Raw genomic sequence first — 16,374 nt, 5'->3', positions numbered from 1 at the left:
AGTTACATATGATTCAGGTTTTGTTCCAAGATTGTTTTGGTATTCAATTTAGCACTGCTTTTTAAGAGGAACGGAAAGTACTGTGAGCCTGGTCTTCTGTAGAAGTCTGGTAATGCATGTTTTTCTTGTTTCTCAAGATAGTCCTGTAGCACTCTAAGCCAATTTTTAGACTTGCTGTTTAGAAACTGTTTAGAAAATATAATGAACATGATACAACTTCCTAACTGTTACAAAAAGTTGCATGTGTAACAGTAAGTGACAGCAGAATTATTCATTTGCTTAAGCATGTGTTCATGCAGTTAAGCAAGTCTGAACTGCAGTCTGAGGGGAGATCATTTAAAAAAAGGAAATGTTGGCAATCATTCAAAACAATAAAATGTGAGCATTGGCTACATAGCTTATATTAAAATAGATGAAACCAAATGATTGAATAAAAACACATTATTTCAGTCTTCTTGTTGTAAACATGATTGCTCTGTTTTTAATCTGGTCTATAAAAAACCCAGAAGCCTGAATTCACTCTTGTTCAGGAAAGTTTTGAACCTGTGCACAAAGTGTAAACCCATGCTAAATTTCTTTTAAAGGAAAGTAACTTATGCACAAATTGACTTGATAAAATATAAATACATGATAAAGTGCTCTGCTGAATTAGAACCACCAACTAAAGCAGAAAAAGCATTGCTTTTTATACGTTTAAAATGGTAAAGTAGCCTGAAACAGTGAAAGTTATCACTTTAAGAGGTAAACTCAGGTAATGATTTAAAATACAGACAACTAAGAATGTTTAATGAAACAGTTCAAGTATTAAGAAATGAGGGTCAAACCTTACAGTCCATACTTACGCAAACTTAAGGTCCTGCTGAGTTCATTATGAATAAGTATGTCAAAATCTGTCTGCAAGTTATATTCTCCTCTAGCAGTAAAACATTGGTAGAAATTGGGAGAACTTTATTCATGCAGTCAATAGTTTTGAAAAGAGAATAGCAGATTTAATTTCATGAATAAATATGCAAATATGGAATTAAATATTTTTTAAAAATGAAGTTATACTGAAGATTCTGTGGAAAGGTTCTAGACAATGTGGGCCTGCTGCTGAATGGGAATAGGGACATGGTCACAAAGACTAAGGAGAAGGCTAAGGTGATGAATGCTATTTTTGCCTCAGTCTTTGCTGATAAGAGCGGCCTTCACCAATCCCAGGTCCTTGAAACCAGTGGGAAAGTCTAGGGGAAGGCAGACTTACCCTTGGTGGAGAAGGAGCAGGTTAGGGAATAGATAAACAAACTGGACGCATGAAGGTTCATGGGCCGTGATGGGACGCTGCCATAAGTGCTGAGGGAACTGGCTGGTGTCATTGCAAGCACGCTGTCAATAATTTTTGAAAAATCAGGGTGACTGGGGGAGTTTCTAGAGAACTGGAAGAAAGCAGACATCACCCCTGTCTTCAAGAAGGAGGATCTGGGGAACTAAAGGCCTGTCAGCCTCATATTGATCACATTCTTGTTGATAAATATAATAAATATACATTGCGTAATAACCACAGACACCATCATGTGCTGGGCGGCTGACCGGCTGGAAAGCAGCTTTTCAGAGAAGGCCCTGGGAGTTCTGGTGGACAAGATGCTGTGAAGATGACTGTGAGCCAGCAGTGTGCCCTTGTGGCAAAGACCACCAACGTCATCCCAGGCTGCATTAGGCAGAGCGTTGCCAGCAGATCAAGGGAGGTGATCTTTCCTCTCTACTCAGCACTGGCAAGACACATCTGGAGTGCTGGGTCCAGTTCTGGGCTCCCCAGTACAAAGGAGATATGGACATAGTGGAGTGAGTCCAGGAAAGGGCTGTGAAGATGATGAAGGGAGCGGAGCATCTGACAAACAAGGGGAGACTGGGAGAGCTGGGACTGTTCAGCCTGGAGATGGAGAAGAGGAGACTCAGGGCGGGTATGACGTGATACCTGCAGGAGGGTGCAAAGGAGAAAAAACAGATCCTCCTTGGTAGTATCCAGTGACAGGATGAGAGGAAACGGGCACAAATTAAAATACAAGAAATTCCATTCAAGCATAAGGAAAACCAACCTTTTTTCTTTTGTACGGTGAGGGTGGTGAAACACTGGAGCAGATTTCCCACAGACCTTATGGAGCTGCCATCTATGGAGATAATTAAAAATCCGACTGGACGTGGTTCTGGGCAGCCTGCTCTAGCTGACCCAAGCAGGGGCTTGGACTTGATGATCTCAAGCAGTCCCTGCCAACCTCCACCCTTCTGTGGTTCTGTGATCTCTTAGCTCTTTAGAGAGTTCACCCTCAATTGCACCTGGGGTTTTTTTTTTCTTCCAACACTCTTTCAATTTTGGAGCATCTGGAGATACACTGATCACTTCACAAAAAAGGTAGTGGGTTGGTTGCAGGTGTGAAGCAACTTTCTGTTTGTTCCTTATATGTTTCATGGGTTTTAAAACTAGCGCAGGTTTCTCTTTGCAGTACTGCAGTCTGGCTCCATTCTTTCATGTGTGTTTAGTCATAGAGAGTGCTAAAAGAGTCTGTATAAATAATTCGGTGTTAAATAATACAGAATTTAACATTGATAACTAATTTAAAAACATTAACAAATATGGTAATAGAGCAAATGTATAACACCCTCTAACCCTGTCTTTCAGTCGTGGCCTGCATATGAAGAGGTATACAACAAAATGCTTGAGCTTGCAGCGTTTTTAGACCTGCCTCGATTTCCAGATATAACAGACAGCTGCTTTCTTCATCCAGACATGTTGTGCATAAAGTACTTGATGGAAGCTAATTTACCTGGTAAATATTTTCCCAAACCCGAACTGATAAAATTTTTCTTTGGTTTATTAAACTCTAGCAAAAAGACTTGAATTACTACTTTTAAAGTGCCTACTCTTTTCCTTCTGATTTATACCCATTTAAGCTTGAACTGAAAGATAATTTATATAGAAAGCACCTTCATCAAACATTTAGAGTATGTATTATAGGCCCAGATATGCAGGGGCACTCTGGTGCTGGCTCTCTAAGGTTGTGGAGTGGATACTTCATTTCAAATCTTTCTGTATCCATGTGAACTAAGAGGCACTAGTTGAATTCATGTGATTTATTAACTTTAGCTAAATGATTCATGAAGTTGGGACCAGATTGCTTAGCACTGAATTGTCTCATATATAATATTGACTGTATATTCTGTAATATTGCATATTAGCAATAATTATTTTGATATTAACAAGCAATGCTGTGTGACAAATCAGCTGCTGTCTCACTTGATTTTCAATTTAGTTTTGAGCTCATATATTGCATAAATATTGAATATTTTTGTTTATCCTAAAATTAAGTCTTGAATACTGAATTGCCAAAGAAAGACTAGTAAGTCCTAGTATGTGAACTGTCTGTTGGGCTATCATAGTTTCTATCAAATACCACTGTCAGTGAAGATAACTTATACAGACAAATAGCCTGTAAATTAATATTATTATTTTTTTCCTCAAAGCATTCCAACAATTAATATTTTGGGGAGTTTTATTGTCTTATTTTGCAATTAGTTATGTTGAATTAAGCTACTTGGCTTTTCTGTTTACTCACAGTTAAATGAAGAGAAGATATCCAATAGACTTAGGGCTGAAATTCTGATTTTGTAGTTTTACACCAATGTTGTGATCCTGTAGAGGATCACATTATTTTTCAGATTTTGAAGTATCAATTGAATCAAAGAAAAAGCTAGAAATTTGGCACTTTCAGATTTATTAGAGAAATACAAAGCTAAGTACTCTTTGAAAATTAATATAGAAGAAGAATATATTGTTCTTTACTTTTTCCTTGCAACTAAGTTTTTATCATGTAGAAGCATTCTTTTTACAAATTGAAAAAGGACTACTGTTGTCTAACAACTCCTAAAAAAATAAATTAAGCAATGGATTGGCAATGTTTCTTAGGACACTAAATACTAATGAAAAGGCCATTTTAAGTATCTGCAATGAAAGAAAATATACTGACAGTATTTATAAGAAAATTTGGTTTCCAGATTTTTTTTAACTTTTACTGTTATATGCGAGAGGATTAAAAATTAGTTCCTACTGAACTCTTTGTAAGCAGCAAGAGAGTATAAAGTGTAGCTGGATTAAGGTTGTACTTAGTCATACATTGCTAACCTTTGTGGAATCTGATGGTGATGTAATCAACTCCTGTATTTCTTGCTGAACAGGAAAGGTGAGAAATTTGGGGGATTTGTATCTGTGAAAAATGAGCATAGACTAATAAGAGACTGTGTAGATACTTTAGTACTGCTTTTGGAGCTGTAGTTATATCTTTTTGACATAACCTGTGCTAGTGTGTGCAATCAGGCTTTACAATGTAAAGCCAGTTTTAACCTAGGCTGGGATTGTCTGTACCTCAGCTGGGTTTTGTCAGGGTAGCAGCAAGCGCTGCCCTGCCATGATTAGGCTGCTGTTCATAACCAACTAGCTTCTTTAAAACTAGCCCCTGTTCCTCTTTGCAGTACTGAATCCGTCCTTGCATGGGTGTTTAGTCAACATGCAGGAAAAAAGTTTGTGACAAGCTTTTGGGTTTTTTTGAAACTATATTTATGTAGATTTAAGATAGGTTTTCCCGCAAGGATGTTCAGGATGATCTAACAACATCATTCGAGTAACATCAAAACACTATTAAAAATGGGGGGGGATGTTTCTCCATGTGAATATATAGTACGTCACGGCTGTTTTCCATGTAAGCACAGTGAAGGTTGCCTAGTATTTTTAAAAACACCCCAAAATACTTATCAGCATGAAAAAAATTGCTGTCTAATGGTCCTAAAAGACTGAAGCATTGTTTTCCTCAAATACCAACATATTTGCACTGTAGAAGTACTTCTAGCTTGTCTCAACATACTCATTTTATATTTTTATTTGCATTAATCAGATGAATTGCATAATTGGACTTGTCGAGTGGTGAAAAAGATCTGTATTGGAGAAGCGGATTTCCTGACTCTTGTGCCTGGAAATAAGTCAACAAGAAAAGTGAAATACGATGTTCTTGCTGCAGCAGTTATCGTAGTTGTGCTCAAATTATTGTTTTTATTAGATGATCACTATGAATGGTAAGCGTACAGGCAAATCTGTAGCAAAGCCCAAATTTCAAATAATGCAAATGATTGTCTTGGATCATTCTTTCTTTAGTAATATTAAATTTATAGTATTTGAATTTTGATTCAGTTCAGTAGCATAAAACATACACCTGAAGTAATTTTAGACATTAAATATTACTTATTTTTAAAAATTATCTGTTTGAATCTGAAACTTGGAATAAAATTAGGATGTAATTTTTGTCGTTTGTATTTGAATTTCATGTGAAAAGTGCAGTATCTGGATCTACAAAGTAGCCTGATTTTTATATTTTTTTTCAGGTTACTTTCAGAGTTTGCTGAAGAAAGAAATAAAAATAACAAAGAAGGTACATAAATATTCTAGTAGAAGCAGTCTTATGATTTTGTAAATTAAATAATTTTGTAATCAGGCTTAGAAAGTCTTGTCTTATTGATCATTAAAATGTGTTGTTGTCATTTATTCTTTTAGGGAAAATCTTTATTCAAAGAAAACAGTAGATCCTGTTCATGAAAAATCGTCTCAGTTTACCTGCATAATTCTTATTGTACTGGGTAGGGGAATTTGGTACACATTTTGCTAGGTAACTTTCTGCTTCTCCTTGTGCATGTTTGCCTCTTGTTTTAGAATTTTATGCATGCTAGGTGAAGATGAATGGATACGCAGTAAAGAGGGAACGCACTTTGATCGTAAATAGCAGATACTTATTAGGGGCATCAAACCACATTTATGATAAAATCCAAACTTGTTTAGTCTTGTTAAATAAAATGTCTTAGTGTGTAACATATTTCAGATGTAATCTGTTTTCTTAGTCCAAATAATCCTGAGAGAGTGTCGAAAAGCTAGCAGCAATTAAGATAGAGAAGATAATGGTGTGAACATGGTTCTTTGAGGGCAGAAAGACCAAATCAAAGATTAGAAATCTTCAGGAAGATGTTCCATGGCCTGATCCAGATCACAGTTGAAGATAAGATCACAAATGTGTTACAGTGATTTATCTTCTATGCCTTCCATCCAGTTTTGGGTCCATTTTGACCCTTCTGTTACTTTTTTAAAATTTAACTTAATAATAAAATCGGTGTTAGCCATGCATGAGCACAATTACTGCTGTATCTAGAGACAGTCATCACTATTAACTAAAACCGGCAATTCTCATTTTCAAGTGGATACACAAACTTATTTTGGATTTTTTTTTTTTTTTCCCTTGAAAACTTGAAGTACATAATAGTGACAAGAGTAGAAGTTGTGCAACTGCTTACAAGCTGAGGCTCAAAGCCATTAATGTCTTAATGGGGTTTCTCCCTTATTAACAAGTCTCATTGCCCTCGGGAATTAACAGCTCATTCTTTGCCCACTTTTTTACTTTAAAATCTGCTGGTGTAAAATGATCCATATGCTCTGATATGTTGTCCCTATCCTTAAAATGTTGGGATGATGCTGAGCAGCTGCACAGAGGAGCTGAGGTGAGAATTTCTGTTAGAGCACTGGTTAGTACCAGAGCTCAAAACTGCCTCTGGCATTTTCCCAAAGTTAGTGTGCTGAAATGAATAATGGTTAATACTGAGTTTTAAAGATCCCATTTATGTTGACTGCATTCTCGATTTAACTATCCTTTCTCTAGTTTTTTTTTTTTTTAAATAAAAAAATAGTATTTCAGTTCCGACAGTCTTTCAAGCCAGACTGGAAGCTGTACAGTAGATAGTTGTAGTTACCTAGTGTGCTTGTGTGTGTATGTTCTATGAACTGCACACATACACAGTATGGTTTATGTTTAAATAAGAACTGATTGAGGTGTATATATGTGTGTGTATATCACCGAGCTGTGTATTTTCCAGTCAGCTCTGCTATATGAACATCAGGCTAGCAGTACTGGCCGGGTAAATGGTTATTATAGTGTAGCATCATGTCTCTGACAATGGTTTTGCTTGTGACAGATGCTTAATAATTCATATGAAGTTTAACAAAAATTTCCACACCCTCTTCGCAGAAAACTGCCCTCCCAGCAGTTTAGGAGTACTTACTTAAACCTCTGGGTTTAAGGAGTTCGTAAAAGAAGTTGCATCCACACCTTTGAATTTTAAGAACTACTGAAGGGTCTGTCTTTCCTTCATTTGTCTGTTGCTTTTTGAGTCCGTCTATATTTCTAGCATTTAAGACATCCTGTGGCAGGATAACCCCAATAGCAAAAACACAGATAATACAATACGTATATAAGCTTGATTATAAGAACCGTATATTCACCTTAAAAATGGTTTAAACAGCTAGCTGGCAAAGCTAAGCATGATGCAAGCATCACATGCAGTGCAGCTGGGGTGATGGGGAAATGCAAAGCCTAGTTAATTCACAATGCAGATAATCCACCCACGGGTAATAAGAGTTGATTATATTTTAAATATATAAATCTACACCATAGTTCTATTTGGAATTCTTATACTTACTGTACGCAGTTGGTCTGCTTCAGTCCTGTGCCTCTTTGGACCACCAATGATAAATGTGCTGCTAGAATGCCATATGCCTTAATGTTTTTGCATGTGCTGGTAAATATTTGTTCACATATCAAGGAGTGAAGTTCCTGTGCTCAAAAACATGGGAAGCTGATAAGAAGTGAATACAATTGTCTAGTTTATCTTTCCAGCCCTGTAAGGTTTCATGGGTAGTAGGATAGTCAGTGGGGAGTTGATGACACTGTTTGAAATTTTACATCTGAGCTCGTTTAGATCTTAATAGTTACATTAATCCCTTGAAGTCAGCTTTCAGACAGGTGGAGGCCACTTCGCACTGTGGAGATCTAGTTCCTGTGGTAGAGAGGAGGTAGTTTCTAGGCTTAACTTTCAGAAAGGAGGGAAAAGGTTTGAATTGTGCTAAATTTATGAAGTCTATTCTAGGCTAAGGGGCTTCTTCACGCTTATGACATGCTGTTCTTTCACTGCATTTCTCTTTCTTATGGAATTGTTAGATCAAGTATCTTTTCTTTAAGCACATAGAATTCAGGATAGGTTTGTATACAGGTGGAAGACACAGGGTCTAACTGCGTGGAGACCACCTTCTGTGTACTACACATTTCTTTCACTTCTTCCCAACCTAAAATATGTATGTTTTATTCAGGTGGTCCGTATTTTGAGTTCAAAAAGTGGTACAAGGTGATAAAATGTTCCTTGGATGTGGAGCAAAAGAAATTGGATGAAGAAAGAGCCAAGTAAGAGGTTTTTAAGTACTTTTTCTTTTTTAAGGTAGACAGTTTACATGAAATCCTGACCCCCACAGAAATTAAAAGAGTTAGGAATTTGCTCCACATTTCTATCCATTAAGCTTGGGTGAATAGAGTGATTAAATCCCTATCTTAATTTTCTATTTACACTGATAATGTTTATCCAGCATATTAATTAAATGCTCACTTTCTGTGACAAGTAGCTTATACAGCTGAACAATTAACTGATTACAGTAAATCTAGGCTTACATGCCTCAGTTTGCCTACTCTGAAAAAAGACTTCCTAAATGTGTTGGGGGGGCAGTGGCTTTTAATAGCACTAACCATTAGATTATTTTGATTTTTAATTTAATAGCTCTAGCAGTATTTGTAAGAAATTACTATTCTTTTACTTGTTTGCTTCAGCTTTCTTTTTCTTAACAATTCTTATGTCTCTTACTGGTAGGTATCTGTGGAGATGTGAAAAGCCACTGTTTTATTCAGCCAAGAAGAAATCTAAAGTTCTTAAGAGAAGACGTGAGTAAACTTTGCTTCTTCCCAGCGACGCAGAAACCTGCTCCAACTTTTCCCATCATAGAAAATCTGCAGCCCTGACTGTGATAACATTTACATCTTAAAATACTTTCTCTTCTCTCTTTCATCTCTGGGTACAATTAATGTAGTACTATTTTACAACCTGTGGCTGGAATTCTTCAAACAGACATTTTCCTCATGCTTAACTGAAACTGCCTTTCCCAGTCTTCCTAATGACCTACAGAACCACATCTCAGAATGAGTACTCTGTCCTCAACTTCATTGGTTTGTCAGCTGCCTTTTTATAACTGTGATCTTCATGAATTGTTGTTGGTCTTCCATAGCTTTTCTGTCCATTTTCTCCTTTAGTTTCTCATATCCTTTGGTATGGATATCCCAGTATGTCCTTTGGTAGACCTTGCATGTCCCTCTCCTCTCCCATTCCTTCTTGCAGTCCTCTATAGAAAGTGAGGAAGGCTTGTCTGAACGTGACTTTACTTGAATAGCTATAGCTATATGTGGTCAGAATGCAGGTACATCTACTTTATTTTAGTAGCTCTAGAAGTACTTACAAGAAATGACTGGGGTTTACGCTGATGTAGAAGCAAACACGAAAAACAACAAAACCACTTATCTGTGGAAATATGGAAAACCAGAATTCTATTCAACCAAATTAGGTCTGAAGTTCTTCATCCTACATTTAATAGTATCTAGTAAGCAACAGATATTTGGAGAGAGATGTTAAGTGTGGCAAGTGATATTTTTCCCTTTATATACTCTTCCAGTTTCTGGAAGTGACTGGTTCAAGGACTTATAAACAAGTTGTATAATCCTATTTGGTTTGAATAACTCACGTTGGATTTCTCTTTCAAGAATGCAACTGGGGTTTTTTGAATGTTCTTACTCTTCAAAATTCAGTAGGGATGATCCTGCAGTCAAGTCATGTTCCATGGAAAAACATGTTTCGGTTTGTTTATTTCAAGCTGATTGTTTGCTCAGATGCCCTTTAATTCCTGCGTTTGTAAGAAAAAGTGGATAATGATTAATTGTTCATCATTTCTGTGGCACTCTAGATTCCTCTTCTGGCTCTGCTTCTTTTCAAGCTAGAAGAGGACCACTTAGATTACAGAGCTTTACCACTGGTTGTTGCAGGCAGGAGTATCACATAATGCCATTGTAACTGGGCAAGATTCATCTTAAAACAAATTTAAAATAGTAGAGACAGAGAGTGTTCTAAAACACTTACGTGCCAGATACAGGTTTTCAGAAACCTTCCTCAGCCTTTGTTTTTGATGGTAGATTTTAGTGTCCTCTTGAAAGATAAGCTTCCCGGTCCTTGGAATCCTTTAGGATGTCTTTTCTGCTTTTTTTCCCAGTTTATGAATTATTTTATTCAGATAAAGGTCATAAAAGAAGTTGAAGCTTCAACAACAGTGGTTTTGAACCTGCTTTTTACCATAGGAAAACAAGGCTTAGGTGGTCATATTTTGTGTGCTGATCTATCGTCATACCTTCTTTCCCTTCTCAGCGTCAGTAACTTATGAAAGTTTGTCATTCTTTCACTAGCAGTGAGGAAAGGTGGAGTGGTTTTTTTGTTGGTTTTTTTTTCCCAGTTGAAATTTGCACTATGAAAAGCTTAACCTTAAATCCATATGTGTATGAAACCAGGCTTCCTTAATTCTGATACACAGGACACTACTAAAAAAATCTTAGCCAGTCTGAGAGATAGCATATAACCAGGTAAATAATAGCGAAAGGCATCCTGGCCTGTGTTTTCTATCAGCATAAAAATACCAGCAGTATCAAATGGATTTTACAGATTTTACTTAGGGAAATGCTTTTGGAGTGCCCCAGTATTAATATTATTAGGTATGAAAGACATGGCATTTTGAATTATCTTTCAAAATCTTTCCCTAAAACACATGACAGAGTTGATTTTTAAATGGAATGAGGGAGAGAACATACAGACCGACCTTCAAGGTTTCTCAGTATTCTACACAGAGGTTTAAAGAAAAAAAGAAAAAAAGATATGGCACAAATACCCTATTTTCTTCCTGTATTAATTGCCTCTAAACAGTATTCTAATACTTAATACTTTTGCCTTGTTCTTTTTGTTTCTATTTGTACAGGAATGGTTGTGAACTTACAAAATCAGTTTGGCAAGCTGTCTGGTTCAGTGCAACCTGCTGAAAAGCCAAATCCTTCAAGTTTTCAGTTAAGTTGGTATGAAGAAAACACAGATGGGAGTTGTTTTCACGGGCATAGCCTGAAGGGAATTTTGCAAGAAAAATGTGGTTTGCTTACCGCCATGAACCCTGACTATTGGCTGTGTACTGTTAAACTATGTACTGAGAAGTAAGTATTCAAATTTTTGTTAAATACATTTTGGAAAGTTCCCCTGAAAGTAAAGTGCCATATATATATTTTTTACAAATTACAAATATGGGGTGTGTGCACAGCTATGTATTCACATATAGTTAAAATCATTTGTAGAAAGGGGCGTGTGCAGAATGGTTAGTCTTGGATTGGGAGTAGACAAATTGTAATACGAAGAGTGATCAAAGTGAGCTTTTGAGAAGAGAGGAGATGAGACAAAATCAACAACTAGAGTCACATGGCAAGAGTAGCAGCTAGGTACAAATACTCACTTCACTTTCTTCTTCATAGTATTTTAGAAAAAACTTGCACCACAGCTCTCCAGAGAATGGAAAAACAGTTCCATTCCTCTCTCTTCCCTGGCCCCCCAAAAAGCATAGGAAATTAATTTTCTAAATCACTATACTGCTTTTGTGGTGGCCTTAATCAAAATTAAAGTTAAAATCAGCAGTCGGAGTTCAAATAAGCAAGCAATTAATGCCTCCAGAACATATTTAAAAAAAAATAATTACAAGTGAAAAGGACTTTACGGCTATTTCATCTAAGTGTATCGGCAATCAACAGTTGTATTTTTTACAAGTAGAAAAGTAAAAGAAGAAATTTATTTTACTGGAATAGTAAAAGAAGAAATATGGGAAAAGAAAACATTATGCTATTAAGGAAGTTTAGTGTCTGTCTTACTAGAGAACTGTTCCCAAATCCTGCCTTCACAAGTGAAAGAGAATTATTTTTTTTTTCAATTAAGGGTATATGTATTTGTTAGTAAAATTATTTTCTTTAAAGGACCTAAGTAGCAAGGAGAATGATAGCCCAGCTAATCCAGCCTTGTACAAAGTTGTATGGATATTTATAGAATCATAGAATCGTTTAGGTTGGAAAAGACCTTTAAGATCATCGAGTCCCACCATCAACCCAACACCACCATGCCTTCTATAACCATGTCCTGATTTGAGTATCTGCCTGGTTTGTGTCGAACTTCTCACTCTTCCTTTAATACCTTCTCTTCTTGCATCAAATTCTGCAAAAAACGGTGAGTTTTCTACTTGGTGGGTGCTGGCAGAGGACCGTGGCGAGAGACAGACAGCAAAAGCCTTGCTGAGAGAGTGTAGGAGTTCAGCAGCATTTACTCCAAGGAATAGGAAATATCTAAAACAGTGTTTCTCGTAAACTCCCTGGGTAGCGTAGATATGGCTTCTGGATCATACACCAGATTTCAGTTCTGCCATTGGTTGTATCATGAAACCCTAATCCAAAAGAGGAAGGTACCGGTGAGCATCAGTGAAAAAGATTAACTTTGCAGATGGCTTGGATTCTCCTGAATTTCTCATGTGTGCAATTGGAGGGTGTTTTTTGGAAAGGAGGTCGGGTTACATTAATGTGAAATGAGATTTCATTAGTGCATTGAATAACATCTTAAATCTTTATCTGGTATATACTTCTAAATGGCATGCTTAAGAGAGCAATAGCCCCTACAGAGTATTAGCGATATGTTCCTGATTTTTTAAATAGTCCCCTTGAAAATAACTGGCTTTTACATGTATGCAGTCTTTTCTGGTTTTCAGTGGATTTATTTGCTTATCTCTATTTTCTTTTCACATTACCTTTCACATATCCACCATGACAGAAATGGGTTGGAATAATGTAAACACAGTGTTATATTACAAGAGCTTTGGTTGCATGGATTCATTCTTTTGTATGAATAAGAACTTTTTTTTTTGAAGGGAGGAGAGGTAATAATCCCTTTACCACAAATTTGCGTAAATCTTATGTACACACTGAATGAGTGGATATTTCAGTGTATGTGTGTGTGAATAATCTTTCATGCAAAGTCTGTTTTTAAGCCTACATTTTCATATGTAATATATTAAAATGTTAATGGCAAACTGTCATAGCCTTCATGAAACAAGATTTGAATTTAAATTCTTACCGGTTAAATTTCCCATTATATCATTTGCAATGCAAGTAGTTAATTATACATCTGACACTTACTTAACTTTGGAAAACAACATCTACTCCTTCAGATATGAGGGTTTATCCTATGCAAGTGTGTGTATGTGTAATAGAACTAAAAACAAACTTACAAATTCTCTTTCTCTAAAAATCAGCATGGTCTAACTGGGACTACTGAAATGCTTTAATCCTAGGACTAAAGCATGATTTCAGTGTGGGCAAAGCTGAGATCAGTCAAATGGTTGGTGAAATGCTCTTACATTTTCTTTTATTTTAGAACTTTCAGTTTTGAACTGGATTCTAAATTGATTTGCTATAGAAGCGTTTAGGTGATAGGAGTTTTACGGTTGGACTAGATGATCTTAAAGGTCTTTTTCAACGTAAATTATTCTATGATTCTATATATGATGAGGTATTACAATGTGTGAAAAATGTTGAGAAAAATGGATTTCCCTTATTACATCTAAATTTAAAATGACCTGGATTTTTTTTTTTTTAACTGTTCAGATATGCTCTTAGGGTAAATAGCACAAAAATAGCACAAAATGGGGCAAAAATGTGTGTGTGTGTTTAGGTACTCTTGTGAAAAGGTGTAACTGCAGTTAATCAAATAGGTGCTTTACAGTACTGATGTAATTATACATTTGCCTCAGAATATACAATATCACTCCTCTGCCCCCCCCCCCCCCCCCCGATGAAAACTGAGATTTGACACCTAAACAGCCATCAGAGCTGTAGTTGCTGAATCTTAGGGTTGACTAACCCATAGCAAAATGTCTTAATTCATATTAGGCAAAAAATGCAGATTTGGTTCAACCAACATTTCTCAATGAAGTTTTAATTTAGCCAAACACATTGGGTTGTGAGGGTCAGCTAGTGCATTCTGACGCTGCTGAAACATCTGATTAAATTTAGTTTTTGTAAGAAGTCACTGGCAGCTTTCGGGGAACGTGAGATAGGCCATAGGATGGGATGTACGGCATGATAGTTTCAGATTTCCAATCTGCCAGACTTTGGGAGGCTTTAAACAAAGACTCCGCTCCCTGAAGTGCGGCTTGCATGACACTCCAGGACGGGTCCGTCTGTTCCTCCAGTTTGAGGTAAAATGTAAATGTTTGTTGGGCCAGAGGGAGCGAGCAAATGACTCTATAGTCTAGTAATTAGCACACTCGCCCATAAATTGGGACAGACAGATTCCAGTCCTTGTTCTGGTGAATATTTAAGAGTGCTGCTCTGAATCAGACAGAGGGGAAATTTTAAACTCTGTTTCTCCACATCCCAGGGCAATACCTAGTAAGCTAGAACATGCATAGGACTTTTATGGTGAATAGCACCTGAATCCCCCTATCAATGTAAAAGATTTTTTAAAAAATCAAAACAGCTGGATTTTATACTATTTTAAACTTACAACTTTTAATAAAAACAAAGTTGAGTCTACCCCAGAACAGAATATTTTTCCAACCTAAGTTGCTGAACTTAATGTTTACAGAGCTGTCTCTGCAGTCTGTCCTCTGTGTCATCTTTTGTTCAACCTGACACTTGTTACCAGCAAGTTCAGCCTGCTGTTTTTATTATATACTTCACCAATAAAATCAACTCATCATTTTCATTAACACTTTCACTGTGAAAGCTACAAAATAATTAAACAGACGGTTGCTATAGCACTAATTACTTTCTGTCAATCTGGTCAATGTTTGCCCCAGTGTTTCCTATATTACTCCCTTGACTTGAACTCAGCTTTTCTCTCTTGTTTCTAGACAGGTGATTTATATTTAGCACACAGAGGCAATGGACAAGAAATGGATGGATTATAATCCCATGGCATAGTGTCAGGAAGAGGAGAGAGGGGACCCTATGGAGAGTGTGGGCAAAAAATCTAGAAAAGAGCCTGGGGTGTCTGCATTGGATAGTCTTAGGAATTTTAAAAATAGGGCAAGTTATCCATCTTCACACTTTGCTAAATTTGCTAAAAGTTGGCACAATGAACACTGGTTCAATTTAGTCCTCAGTAGCAAAGAATACATTCTTTGCCTGGTTGAGTATGATCCTGCTTCATAGGGCAAGAAGCTATACAGGCTTTTCCTTCTTACCATGTCTGCACCATCTCTGAACATGTCTTGGTCTACTTCAAGGTTTTGCGGGAGCGGATCCCTTCACAGAATTGACATTGTAGACCAGAATTGTGATTTATGCTGTTGGTAAAATGTAGAGTTTTTATCTGATTACAATTAAATATATTAATGCTAGCTAAATACTAACTAAATACACTTGTAATTTAGGGCTTTTTTTATTTTTACCTTTCTTTTCAGATTGTGTGGTCATCTGGCTCATTACAGAGAAGTGGACTTTCCCCAGAGTTACCATTTTGTACTAAGGTTATTCTCCTTTCTTCTGAGGATACAGCCCTCTTATATCCATGATGAGGTGTGTGTGATAGAACACAAACTTTTTAATAAAAAACTCTGTAAAAAGCCAAAATACAAGACAAGCCTAAGGAAGTAAAAAGGCCTAAAAATAACAGTATTAAAACCATGTAAATTAGTTGGTTGGATTCCAAACCATGGTATTACATCTAAAGTTGTAATGATCCTTTTGCCTGCATGGAAATTTTTTGTTAAGATAGTAGTGCTGAGATCTACTACTGTACTTTGGTTGTAGTGTCATTTTATCTATAATTTAAGTCACTGGTTTCCAGCTGGGAAAGTTATCAAGGAAACTGTTTATCACAATTTATTTCCTTACTTTGTATCAGAGCCAACAGGAAGCTATGAAATTACCATTTGGGGGGCATATTTGTACATACTTTGAGTGTATTGGATGGCATGTTAGCATCTAATTACAGTGTGAGATTTTGCAATTTAAGTATTATCTATTTTTTTACCTACTGTTGTATGACAGCAAATATATTTCTAGAAAGTAATGTTTACTTTGTTTTGAAATAGTGTGTTAACAAATAAAAGAAGCAGTTGGTTGATATTTTCACTGCAGTGAGTTTTTCAGTCATTGTTTCTAAACAGGCTGTTCTAGAGCAACTCTGGCACTGTTTTCTACATTTCCTTGCATTCTGTTTATCTCCCCATGTCTTGTTATGCCTGAGCCTCTCATTTAAGTTACCACCTTTCAGGTTCATGTTCCATTCCAGGCTTCACAGATTTTGCAGCTACTTTTATACCTGGAACTGCCCATCCTATTTCTTGTGCAACGGTAACTGCCAGGTCCTCCT

General features: G+C 36.5%; 1 protein-coding gene across 2 annotated transcripts in view; it reads left to right on the top strand.

The window, feature by feature from the left end:
* Positions 1-16,125, top strand: part of TAF1B (TATA-box binding protein associated factor, RNA polymerase I subunit B) — a 51,607-nt gene extending 35,482 nt beyond the window's left edge. For both annotated transcript variants that reach the window (XM_030037567.2, XM_030037568.2), the window contains exons 9-15: positions 2,657-2,804; positions 4,923-5,100; positions 5,407-5,453; positions 8,210-8,300; positions 8,758-8,828; positions 10,955-11,180; positions 15,461-16,125. In XM_030037567.2, coding sequence (XP_029893427.1) covers positions 2,657-2,804; positions 4,923-5,100; positions 5,407-5,453; positions 8,210-8,300; positions 8,758-8,828; positions 10,955-11,180; positions 15,461-15,653 — 954 coding nt within the window. In that variant the 3' untranslated portion in view covers positions 15,654-16,125. The remainder of the gene's footprint in view (positions 1-2,656; positions 2,805-4,922; positions 5,101-5,406; positions 5,454-8,209; positions 8,301-8,757; positions 8,829-10,954; positions 11,181-15,460) is intronic.
* Positions 16,126-16,374: the final 249 nt, after the last annotated feature.

Source organism: Aquila chrysaetos, chromosome 15, assembly GCF_900496995.4.
Source record: "Aquila chrysaetos chrysaetos chromosome 15, bAquChr1.4, whole genome shotgun sequence".
Classification (NCBI taxonomy): Eukaryota; Metazoa; Chordata; class Aves; order Accipitriformes; family Accipitridae; genus Aquila; species Aquila chrysaetos.
The sequence above is the reverse complement of the archived record's forward strand: the minus strand, read 5'-3'. Positions and strand labels throughout refer to the sequence as shown.